This window comes from Hippocampus bargibanti, linkage group LG01 (genome assembly GCF_051943395.1).
Source record: "Hippocampus bargibanti isolate YZ-2025 linkage group LG01, ASM5194339v1, whole genome shotgun sequence".
NCBI classification, from domain to species: domain Eukaryota; kingdom Metazoa; phylum Chordata; class Actinopteri; order Syngnathiformes; family Syngnathidae; genus Hippocampus; species Hippocampus bargibanti.
Window position 1 is genome coordinate 15,733,094 of NC_142734.1, and position 13,269 is coordinate 15,746,362.

The 13,269-nt window shown below is 41.9% G+C and overlaps 1 protein-coding gene across 12 annotated transcripts in view; it reads right to left on the bottom strand.

Moving 5' to 3' along the window:
- The window catches only part of LOC148903300 (membrane-associated guanylate kinase, WW and PDZ domain-containing protein 1-like), a 109,040-nt gene that overhangs the window by 14,248 nt on the left and 81,523 nt on the right, over nt 1-13,269 (bottom strand). For all 12 annotated transcript variants that reach the window (XM_088999591.1, XM_088999642.1, XM_088999561.1 and 9 more), the window contains 3 exons: nt 6,698-6,732; nt 3,416-3,671; nt 1,689-1,780 (listed from right to left, as the gene is read on the bottom strand). In XM_088999591.1, the coding sequence (XP_088855717.1) occupies nt 1,689-1,780; nt 3,416-3,671; nt 6,698-6,732 (383 nt within the window). The remainder of the gene's footprint in view (nt 1-1,688; nt 1,781-3,415; nt 3,672-6,697; nt 6,733-13,269) is intronic.

A 13,269-nucleotide genomic window follows, 5' to 3' on the forward strand; every position in this document is an offset into this window, starting at 1 on the left:
ACATTTAAAATCAAGTGCGAAACAGCAAAAAAAGTCTACTATATCAGTTTTACTTTCTATTCATCAGTCATCTGAACTTTAATGAGACGTTTCAGGTGACATGTGGCTGCTGTAAGCCTTGCCTGCCTGCGCCAAAGATTTTTGATCTGAGAAATAGATGATTAAATGTTTTCACGTACCCCCTGCTATGTGCTCACATACCCCTTAGGCAGTGTGTCTCAATTATTTTCTCTTACGCCACCCCCAAGAAGAAGACATTTCGTGCCTCCACAAGTCTCAGCAGTGAGTATAAATTGTATCAGTTTCTATACAAAATGTCGGTATATCTCTGCCCAACATTGTATCCCTTGTATTAAAGAAAAACAAATAGGTAGGTAAATGTTCTGTTTTTTGTAGTCGGTCAAGAAAGATTTGAAATGATTTGAACTTTACTAAGCCGAAAAGAAATAACTACAGCAAAGTGTAATGTATTTTGTATTTTATTTAATTTTTTCAAGATCCTGTTCACTTGCGTTCCTCCATTTTAGAAGAGCTGCCAGAGGGTTACGTGTGTCCATGATTATCAAACACGAGCACTCAGGGACAAACATTGTCTGCTATTTATAAATGATGAACAAAAGAAGATCAATGGGTTAAAGTATGGTGTAATACCTCCGTTCATGTCATGCATCTTTGAAGGATGTTGCAAAAAATGATTTAAAACTGTTTTGATTTGCAATAAATGATGTGAGTGCATTGTTCAACTGGAATATATCCAAATGTGTATATAACTCATTCATTGCCAGATGATGTGCAAAACTGTGTCCACTCCAGTGCCAAGGTTTTTGTCTTTGTCCCTCAAATTCCAGGACCCACAGAATTTCGAGTTTTAGGAGTACATAAACAGTCAATGCAGCGTAAGAAATCTTACATTCTCGTTTTTCATGAGAAAAAAAGAGTTAATTTTAGATATAAGGTTGTGTGGTCTGGAGTTATCTGAGCTTGAAATGGGTAAAGCTGTACAAAATACAATACGGACATACATATTGATTTATATAGCGCTATAACAACAGCTGAAGCTGTAACAAAATACTAACATGGACAAAAGGCAAATGCTGCCCCTTCATGGAAGCGAAAAACATTGCCAGAGGTCTAACCAGCACTTTATCGGTAACCCCCGCAAGAAAAACCAAAATGCCGAACAAATTTCGGAATGGCGCTCCACGTCATGCTTTTCAATTCTCGAATAAATTCGGGGATGGCATTGAATGAGTTAATTGTTCTTTATTCATTTTTATGTATTTATTTATGTATATATTTATTTGTTTCCGTTTGTTTTTTGTTGAATCTGATATATGTGTTGGAAGGAAATACTACATTGACAGTACCGTAGTTCAAAAATAAAAACAAGAACCTCATTGCATGCTCGCATCTCAAACTGAGCCGTACTATTTTAAATTGAACCAAATCGAATGGTTGCACATGGAACCGTCCTTGAATCGTATGGCACCTGTTGAATTATCCTTTATTGGAAAAATGCAAACATGAAAAATGTGTGCGTGTCCGTCATTTTAACGGAAACAAGCACCCGAGCACTGGTTGTGACTGAAACAAAAAGAAAAAACTGGACTTTGCATTCCGGCGATTTGAGCTAACCAATGAATGTACCGACCACCGTTGACCAGACTGAAAAGTAAATGGATACTTACAGGTTCCCCGGGCTCATTTCCCCCAAGAATACGGAAACCGAAGCCTGTATCCTTTCGCCAAAGGAAAATGTCCTGCTCCTGGCAATCTGGCACTAAAATACAAAGAAAAAGATAATTGTGAAAATGTATCCAAACGATTTCTGTGACATCCTCCAGTGACGGATTAGCCTTTACAGTAATCACAGAATGCAATCAGCTGCAATTGATAGCGCCCGACTCCCAATGAACACACATCCGCAGTCTTTTGTGCAGTTATTGATCAACAAAGCCTGTTTGCTTTGGATTAAGGGGCAGGCAGGATCAACAGATGCTCCTCGCTTCATTGAGCAAGAGCCACTTGCTCGCATGGAGCCCAAAAATGAGGATGCAAACTCACCGCCCGTGACCTTGTCACATTCGCAGTCGCAGATGTGCGCTCTGACACATCACTAATCACAATTTCCATACAATGGCAGATTGAAAGGCTCCACTGACCACACCGTGTGGGAAGGAGGCACGTTGGGGATTCAGTGCCAGTCTTTAAGTCTATAGTAGGACAATTTCCTGTTGTATGCGATGCTGCCGCAACACGTTCGTGTGGGTGAAGTGATTGGCTCTGTTTTTTTTACTCAGAGTTCATCAGTAACCTTTGGATGACCTTGGACTCAAGGTTTAGTAAGTTGAACAGCAGAGGCTGTTGTTCAAATAGTTCATAACTCATCGACCACAATCATCTGGTCTTGGAGCTCAACGGATCAGGACATAATTTCAAACAAAAACAAAAAGCTTGTTCAGAAGTGCATTTTGTCTTTTGAATGCAGTCGTGATCCATCGAAAACCCCCAACTTTTTCCTTTATGAACACATTTGTCATTCTCATCGTTTTATCACAACAATATGAAATTCCACTTTTTTGCAGGAAAAATTCAAAATTCTCTTCAAAATGAAGTGATACTTCAGTTTGAAAACTATGAACATAAGACAGAATTAGGCCGCTTTTGACAATCTTTTGTCTCTTTCTTGCACCATCCTCTCCATATGACTCTGGATCTCCTCCACGGGTTATCAAACACACACTGTATCCTAATCAGCCGCAGCTTAAAGCAGGCCTTTCTGGGCCCAGTTAATATTTAATCAGCAGCAGTCCTAGATTCCACAGGCAGCCATGATTATTCACTACCCCTGCACTACACGATGGAGAGCTCACATCTATTGGCAACAAGCAACGAGATAACACGAGCAAGTCTGTGATGGATGAGGTGCTGAGTGAATAATGTGATTGTATCAAATGGAGGTGGGTGGGAGATTGCTAATCACAGAACCAATGAGGCTTAAAACGGTAAAGGCGAGGACCTTTGTCTCAGACTCTGCAATCACAAAATGGACTTCAAGCTCATAAATGAGCATGTAGAGCTACATATTGATTATGCACAATACCGTTAGAATTAAAAGAGCACGCAACAGTCAGTGCCATGACAGTCAAAATGTCCTGCAGTTGCAAATGTGTGCATTCCTTTCTCCCTGGACTCATCTTCATTGTTGTGAAACATTTGTTTTAATCGCTGACAGCACCTTCCTCATAGTTGCCCACCATCTCAATAGCAGTGCATCAGACTCACAAAACCTGTCCAAGAGCGTTTGCACAAGTGTCAGCGTGATTCACGCACTCTGCAACGGATCACACATCCATCTTTATTAATATTGCATTTAAATAGCATCAATATTGACAATTTACACTGTGCTACTCACGTCTGCTCTCGTACATGCTCCTTGACTGAGCCCAGATCTTAAAGGGATCCGGCTTCTTCTGGAGGGTGAGGGTACCATCTGGGGCGTCTTGAGGGGGCAAGCCCGGCAGTGGCTGGTTGGGGGCAGCGGGAGTGGGCACCGAAGCCTCACTGGGCATTGCGGAGGGAGGGTGGCTGGGAGAGTCCGCGTGTGTGCTGCGATGGCTGCACACGCTGTGCTGGGAGCTGCTCTGGCTATCCTTCCTTTCTAACTGGTGCTGAATGCATGGGAAAGAGAGAGAAATAGAGAGAAATAGAGAGAGAGAGAGAGGGAGAGACGTTAGTGGGCAGAGGACAAATTGTTTAGTGCATCACTTTCAGAGACGCGATAGAGGGGTGGGGAAATTTGGCAACATTTGAGGTTGTCTCTTTTGTGGCATCAGCCTTTTGCAGCTCTCACTCGGGAATGTTTGCAGTGAAAAAATAAGAAAAGACTAGGTTGTCATGGTCACAAGACAAAAACAGATGAAAATGTTAACATGGACAATCTATTTCCTATGAATCCGTCTTTGTAAAACTAAGGTCGGAGTGACTGTCACGGCTTGATTGTAGGAAATGGCATCAAAAAGAAAAGTTCCATCTCTGAATATTCTTATGGGTGGATACCATGGTTACCGAAATCCTCCATTTTTTTGAATTGCCTTGAAATGGGTTTCATTGAAATCAAAAAGAAGCACTATGAATGTAGTCTGTTTTAATATTTGTTAAGTAAATGTTGTTCATTAAATAAATTGTGATCAGCCTTTTCTCTAATTGTCGTCAAGCGTAACTTCTTTTGAATATTCTCAGTGCTTTTGTTTGGCTGAGAAATGACTTGTCATGCGGCATCCATTTTGAAATATTCAAGAGTCTCAACTCATTGAAAATGTCATTGATTTGAGCATTTGCCGAATGTCACAGTACACTTTTAAAAAGCTTTTCTTTGTATTTACATTAAGTATTGGTAAAAGATGGGGTGCTTTGTTAGCTTTATTAGAATTAAATGACTTATTTTAATTCATATTCATTTTATAATCAAAAGATATTGCCACCTTTTCCGATGTTGGTGGAGCCAAGGCTTGGAAATAAGGCAGGAAAGTGTCTTTCGTTTGAAGCCTGACGACAAGCCTGACGAGTTGAGACAACCGAGCCGCTCTTTGGCGCTTGGGAGTTTATTCGGCGCATCTATTTAGATTCCTAACTAGAATGGCTGTTGTGATGGCGCACGCAGCGTGACATTTCCCTGGCACAACGCAGGCGGGGAGGAGTAAGTCTGTGGCGCTGCCTCGATGGTTAACGAATACAAAATGACAGTCAGGCAATGCAAGCGCTGGCCTGTCGTCATCTGTGCTATGTGACCACAGTAGCAAACGCCCATTGAGAAATAATCTTAATCCTGATATCTGGAAGAGGGGCGGGCGCGGTAGTGGTCTTTTAATTCCAATCAAATGCGGGATGTGGTGACGTTCTGTATATTCAACTGTGGGAACTGAATCCAGCACTAACCTCTCGAGGTGATTGGGTGAAAGGGTATTAATCTTTAAAAACATTTGATGTCTATTCTTTAAAGCCACACATAGTTACTGAATAATAATAATAAAAGGAGTCGGATGGCGCCCGAGTAGGCAGCCGTCAGCAAGTGCCCTCATGAGACTTGCTTTTTTTGTTGTTTTTGTCTTGTTTTGTGTTTTCTTTTGTCACTTTGTGTTGTTGTGCGTCGTGTGGAACGGATATCATGGGAGACTTTAACATACACATAGATAATCCAACTACTCCACTAACCATTGACTTCACTTCTTCCCTTGATAGCCTTGGCTTCTTCCCAACATTCCTAACATCAATTCTCTTCCCACCTTCAAGTCCCATCTCAAAACCCGCCTATTTAAAATTGCATTTTCTGTGTAGCTCTCTCTTGTTTCTATTTAGAATTGTATTTTATTTATTGCATTCTATTTGTGATTGTATTTTATTTATTATAGTACCTATGCTTGTCTGTGACTGTAAAGTGTCCTTGAGATCTTTGAAAGGCACTTAAAATGTAATGTATTATTATTGACTGCTCTGATCACCAGCCGCTCATGACAATAGCATACTGGCCAGAGCTAGCACACCGTATCAGTCGCAAACTGCATAACCAAATATATTGTGTTGATTTAATAGCAGTTTTGTCAACCCACAATAACTGAAGGAGAGGAAATTGATTTGGTTGGATTTACTTTAAAGCCATTTTCAAGACGGATTTTTCAAGAAAAAATGAGCATCATTAAGAAAGGTCAGTCAGTTATTTCCTGGCTAATCGTACCTTCTCGTGGACTTGTCGTAAATCACACCAAACTTTTTTTCAGTCTGGATTGATTCAGACATCGCACTACTGTAGGCCTAGCAATGAAATCCACAGCCCACTACTGCGAGGTATAATGCCAACAGTCAAGATAGGTAGAGATTAAGCAGCGTTTTTGGAGATGCAAAGACCTCCCCTTGACAGTGGCGTGTGTTGTGAACACGTCACATTCTCAGTCAAAACCATCTGCTAGTCATACCAACTGATCTGAATGCTTTCGAATTTGACCTAATGTTTGGGCCTCCCGCATGTAAAAATTCATTGCCCGCTCTGAGAAACTCTTTTCAGACTAACAGTGCACAATGCACTATAAAAAAAGGCCTACTTGGTTGAGCTGATGCTTGAGAGAGACTTAACTTGGACATCATCGCTGATAGACTAGTGCCTACACTCACCGCCTCCAACTCTTCGAAAGGAATGTGTGTGTCCGGGGCAAATTGAGTGCACATATTGTACTACAGATGGATTTGATGTTGACAGAAAACAAATTTAAGCAAAATTTGATTTAGTGGCATAATCTTACACCTACACCCACATTGACTTTTGGGTGTTCCCAGCAACCCAATCTCCAATCCCCCCTCAGTAGGGGGCTAACAGCTGCCCACCGCTGAACCATTCAAACAACTCTTGACTTAATAACGATCGGACAGCCGCAGACAGTTGCAGAAAGGAATGGGAGCCATTATAACTGAAGGAAATGCATCAAAGAAAGAAGCAGAGTGTCTGACTAAGGAAGAACAAATGAAGAGGAGTGGTGGTGACAGGACAAAGAAGAAATGGGAAGCTGTTGATGCAGAGCAGGCGGGAAATAGTTTGATGTCATCCCATATCTTTGTCTCTTGTTCTTTAAATAGAACATCTCGCTCAGGCGCATGCACACACGCACACACATTCAAGCATGCAGTTTTTTTTGGTCATACTCACCACCAGCTTTGGACTCCTCTTGGCAGGCACCACTCCTGCAAAGCAGCGGCAGAGAGATAGAGAAATCATTAATGAGCTCTCCCCTTAGCCGCTGTTGATGAGAAACACCAAGGGCCAAGCAGATGGACCCGATCCCGACACTTCCCGCAGCCCGGCAGGGCAGAGAGAGGCAGGCAGGCAGTTCTCTCACTCCTCTCCGCCTGAGCAACAGTGAGCTGCTCGGCTTCTCGTTGATCTAAGTGATCTCCTCCCCCTGTGCTCATTCCTGCTCCGCGCAGCGCTTTCGGGCTCGCTATTCGCAGAGGAGCTTCCTGCATCTGACAGGCTGACTGATGCTGAAGAAGCAGATGCAGCTGCAGCAGCAGCTCAGGATGGCCATTCTAAGCCACAGGTCTCCATGTGAGCTCAAAGCAGAGACCGCCCACCCCAAAGACTGCCGTCAACAATACAGTACAGTGAGTTTTCTCAGCAGCTTGACTTTTGTATCAAAAAGGAAGGCTGAGCTGCAGCCTCACTAAACCCCCTCATTTGATGTGCAACCACTCCCCCTTTCTCATACAACAGTTAATATTGAAGATCAATCTCATTTGTGCTCATGAAATATTAATACGATCGGCAGTTATCAGGGGAGAGCGTTCGCGGCAGTGTTGTGAATAAGCCCCCATTGCCGCTTCATTGCTTCCTGTTCACACCCAACCCACTTCAGGAACCATTCGATGAACGCTGACTGACTGTCTATCTTCCCTCAAGTGAGTCTATATGCATTTTGTCAGGAATAGTTATTTTCTCTGCTGGTGCTGCTGCCTCTTAGAGCAGAATGCGCACGTGAGTGTGTCAGTGTATACCTGTATGTGTGTGCGAGTGTGTGTGTGTGTGTGTGTGTGTGTGTGTGTGTGTGTGTGTGTGTGAGAGAGAGAGAGAGAGAGAGAGAGAGAGAGAGAGAGAGAGAGAGAGAGAGAGAGAGAGAGAGAGAGAGAGAGAGAGAGAGAGAGAGAGAGAGAGAGAGAGAGAAAGAGACCAAAGAGACCAAAATAGACAAATGAATGCATGAACAGCACCATGGGAATATAAAAAGCTCATACAACAGAGCAGCAGTTTTTTTCCACCCCAACATACCACTTTGAAATGTTACAGCGTTGTTTCACTGTTCTTCTTCTCTGTTTCTTTGACCAATGTATGCAATAATACACACAGAGGGAAATATAACATCAAGTTACAGCAACATTAAGACATGCAACAACGTGCACGCATTCAGCCATCTTCAGCCTCTTCTTGCTCCACTGGCAAAAAAAAAAAAAAAAAAAAAATATCCATTAAATGTTAAAACTCTCTGTTGCTGCAAAGCCCATCTCTCGACATGATTCATAATTCATCCCTGCTATTTCCTCTTTCTGGCTCTCGCTACTTCTCGTTCCCTCTCGCTCTCATCGGATTATGACATGGTCGCGACTGGAGCAGCTGGAAGCACATAGCTGCTGACAAGTGTGCAAGTCGTGTGTCTGTCCCTCAAGGGCTACACATGACAACGTCAGGATTCAATAAGAAGTGTTCCACAGTGGGCCCGTGGACCAGGTGGCACAAAATTGTACTCACGAATGTCAATGGAAACATTTGACTTTGAAACTAACAAGCTCGGCAAGTGTTGCGACTAATGACAAGATCACCAAAATTAGCAACAGTGCAGTCTGAATATAATTGCAGCCTTATGATTAACTTTGAGACTGAACAATGAACAGAACAACACGAAAGACTCAAAAGGCTTCACAGGCGTTACCCTCTCTAGCATTCTGCAACTGCGGCATTTTGAGATGCAAATCTTTGAATCCGCCTGACGGACAGTAAATGTGTAATTGAGAGTCAATGAACGATTTATGAGCCTTGCGCACACACGCAGGTATGATGGCGCATACATAAATGTATGTGAGTAACACACATTCTATAATATCAGCACGGAGATCGAAATGGTGTACAAAGCTGAGGGGCAATATAGCAGCAAGTGCGTCGAGTTAGGCGCAGTTGTGCGCTTTTCTGGCTGCGCCGATTCTGCTGTCAACTTAATTCATGCCCCATCATGCCAGATACAGCACTTGCCTCAAATGTTGCCATCCCCCCCGTTATACCTGACCTTGTGCATATTCTCATGTCGACTGAAGCACTTTTCTTATTACGCGCTTCGTTGGCTGTCGTAAGTCAAGCGCACAAGAAAGATGAAACGTAGTTCAAGTTTGCATGCAGTGATAAAATATGTCACAGGTCCTGATAACATTGTAAACCAGAGCTAAATACATTTGATAGCTTTCTGAAAGTCGCCTCTGTCACGAAGTTTATTTTTTCTTTGTAGTATTTTCTAGGCACGGTCTTCATGTTTAATGGCACGGTCGTCAATGTTGTTGTTCATGATTGCAATAATTTACTATAGGGCAGGGTTTCAAACCGCTGTGCGTGGCTACACAGGGGGACACAACAAAAGAATATTCTACCAAGTTGATCAAAGAGAAGCTGTGAGTCGAAATTGCAACTTTTTAGTTGTGAGATTTATGGCAGAGAAAACTAGGTTTTTGCCAGAGGTCAATTTACTCCAAAAATAATACCTCGAGTAAATTTTAGTCAAATAAATTGATTTATAGTCCTTCAAATAATTAAAACTTTCAGTTCATGGAAATTCAATTTACACACATTTTACACCGACAAGTATCTTGTGTAATGTGAGTGAAAACATTTCGATCAATGTTTAAGATTTGCTTCCCCTTTAAGTACATTGGTTAAAAAAATGGCCGCAACTGAACACAAAAAATGCATTTTAGAAGAACGTTTTTGAGGACAATTACTTATAATAATAATATTAGATTCTTTTTTTTGGTCACTCAAGTTGAGGAATATGTATCATTATATTGCTGCTACCCTTCATGTCAAGTCATTTAGTGCCATCCCCGAATTTATACAGGAATTAAAAATATGACATGGAGTGCCATTCCCGAATTTGTTTGAGTTTTGGTTTTTCTTGCGGGGGGAGGGGTGTTGATAAAGTGCTGGTGAGACCATTATTTTCCCTTCCACAAGGGGGAAGCATTTGCCTTTTGTTAGCTGCCCCCACTTTGACCTCATGTTACTCCAGACCCCTATAAGTCAAAGTCAGCTTTATTGTCAAATATGCGAATGTGCATGACATACAGCACATATGAAATTACTGTCCTCTCGGACCCAGCATGCAAGGCACTTGCATAACCTCGGAATTAACTCTTTTTATCTGATGAAAGAAGAGAGTCTAAGGTTTCTAACGCTGTATTGAATGTTTAGGTAGTCCCAAAACTAATTCTTCTGTGGGTCCTGGAATTTGAGTGACAACGACAAAAACCCTGGCAATAGTGTGGACACATTTTTGCATGTCTGGCAGTGAATAACTTTTAAAGATACTGTTAACATGTAAACATTGCCACCTATTATTATTAATTTAATCTCTTCCAAGTGTATATTTGACTCTGTTTAGACTGGGTACAATTCTCGTCTTTTTAGTGTAAAATGTACCCTATGAAATCTACTGTGCACAGGCAAAGCACATGCCGTGAATATAGCGCGTCGTTGACTGAAGATGGAGGACATTGATTCATTGTGGCGACCCCTGAAGGGAAAAGCCGAAAGGAAAAGAAGTTGGTAATACACGAGGATAAGCGGTTCAGTAAATGCATAAGTGGATAGATTTTTCAATACAAGTCCTGTATATAAAATTTTTGCTTTTTTGAATGTTGCTCTGCCGATGACCATTTTGTGTTTGGGAGCCTTTTACTGAGCGAGTTGCTTGTTCTGTAGCCACAAAGGGACATAAGTCTTCTTGTGCCGGTCCCAAGCCCGGATAAATACAGAGGGTTGTGTCAGGAAGGCCATCCGACGTAAAAGCTTGGCCAAAACAAACATGCGGATCGAACCTCTAAAGATGGAGGACACTGATTTGCTGTGGCGACCCCTTGAAGGGAAAAGCCGAAAGGAAAAGAAGAAGAAGAGTCCTGCATATAAAAGCTCCACTATCCTAACTCCTCGCCAAACATTAAAGGGTTTGAAAAATAGGTGCAAGCAAAATGTCATCCCGTATGACTTCTTGTACTCCCCCAAGAGCTGTAGTAAGAGTATAGCATTTGTTATGCGTGCTGTAGTCATCATGTTGATGAACTATGTTTGCTAACTTTATCTCCTTTGGGTATCCGTAGCAGAAAGTTGGGGGCGAAACATGTCGACCTTCCGTAGCGTACTCTATGATATAAGTAGCCAGTGGCAGACCGGCAAGGCCTGCAAAGCCCCTTCTGCTGGCCGAAAAATATCTGAATAACGGACTGATGTTTATTATATTTTGTCCATGAATTCTTATTAAATATTTCCAAATTGTCTTTCAGGTTCATTTAATTAATTTTCCCCTGTTGTGCTCCTTGCAGACGTGTGGTTTTGTATTTAAGCATTTAACCAATCACATTTCGGCAATCATTTGTAACCAAGGTCAGAAATCTACATGGATGCCTTCACAATCAGTTCTGCAGGCCCTGGAGCATAAAACAGGTGTCCATGAAACTGTCCATGAAACTTTAACCAATCAGATTTTGAGTTAGCAATCCATGGCCTGCTGGAAGGCGCTGGAAACATGCAAACTGTGATCGGCTAGTCACATGATTGGCTAGTCACTAGCCAATCATAGTATCACTGGGCGTTAGAGCATACTCTCAACCCACAGTGGCTGAAGGAGGAGATGAATTAGATTTGGTGGGAGATTTACTTTTAAAGCCATTTTAAGACAGGCTTTTCAAGAAAAAAATGGTAATCGTTAAGAAAGGTCGGTCAATTATTTCCTGGCTAATTGTACCCTCCAGTGGACTCGTAGTAAATCACACCACATATATTTTCTGTCACATCCTGATTGGCGTCAGGTGCGCGCCCCTCCCCTCCCTGTTCCTCCGGCTCGCACAACTGATTTCTATTCACTAATGTGCCTTCTGACTATAAAAGTCACCCGGTGGAATCTTTGTAAAATACGCTCAGTAGAAGTCATTTGAAGTGATTTTACAAACAGGTGTCGGTTGTCCTTTAAAGGACAACCGACTGTAAGTAAGTACAGTAAAGTCTCGTTATATCGATATTCAAGGGAGTCCGAAAAAATATCGATATAACCGGGACTATCGATATATCCGACCCTGTTTGCATGTAATTTTCTCTGTGCGTGCATAGAAATAGTATCGATATAACCGGGACTATCGATATATCCGATATCGATATAACGAGACTTTACTGTACTGTATATTTGAAACCCACATATTGTCAGTTCGACACGCACATCTTCATGTTTAGTTCCTTTTTTTCCCTTTTCAGTATTTTTTCATATTTCATATTAATATTTTTATGGGATTTTAACGACTATTTCTATCCCAATGTCTACTACCATTTTCTTGATGCACTTTCCAAATAATGATCGTTTTTAATTACTGAAATATTGTAATGACAAGGAGAATACTGAATACATTGATGATGGACTCCATTGGTTAATGGTGAAGAAAAAAACAAAACAAAATCATCGCAGGAATGGAGTCAGAAACAAATATACTTCTCATTGTCGTTTGTGTTTCATCTCACTGTACAAAAGAGACGTGGAGCCATCGAAGAAAAAAAAACGTATTAAATAAAATATGCAACGTGCTATTTGTGTAAGCGTTGGGCAGAGTGAGTTAGGTGGCCGCCATTCCTTGCTCTGTCGGAGCTCACTTATTTCAAGCTGAAGCAAGCTTATAAGCGTCTCAGAAGAAGCAGCATTGCCTCTGCATTGCCTATGTGTACACCGGTCATGAGTAATGTTCTCTTTTCTTGAGACACATTTGCTCACATTGGTCCTCGTTCCATTAAAGTCGCCCAAAAATGCAGCCACCCTCTCGCTTTCTCACCACATTTGATCATCTTGTCATTTGATCACCCACCACCCACCATATTTTACTCCTCCCGCACATCATTTTCACATTTCTCCAAGTCGTCTAATTTTCTCTCGTTTCTTTTTTTTTTCTTCTTTTGCATGTCTCCCAGGGGACAGGTGCACTGTGCACCATTGTCATGGCAACCGGAGCGGGAAGACAAGATGGAGGACTCATTGCTGCTGGCCTCCTTTTTCAGGGGAGGAACTGGTGTGTGAAAACAACAGATGTTGTGGTTGTTCATTATCATCATTTCTTTGGGTTTAAACCCAGAGCAGAGCTTCCAAATCTGTTGTAAATTGGTAATGTAAGTTGGTAGTGCACCCCCGCCCCCACATGTTCTTAAAAATGATAACATCCATACACTGCATACCTGATCGAGGTATGCAGTCAATGTTGAATTCACACACAATCTTCATGACATCATGAAGCAAATGCTCAGCTGCTGGACAGCAGGCATTTCCAATGCGCTCGTTTTGTTTCTGTGACCTTTCATCATGAGAAAGGACCTGAAAATCACTCGCACCGCCAACGTGTGGACCTCACGTTTGGTCAACCTTTTATTTAGCCTAACATCTCTGTCCTTCCATGCATCCACCTGGTCCTGACTATTTTCATTTTTTTATCCACAAT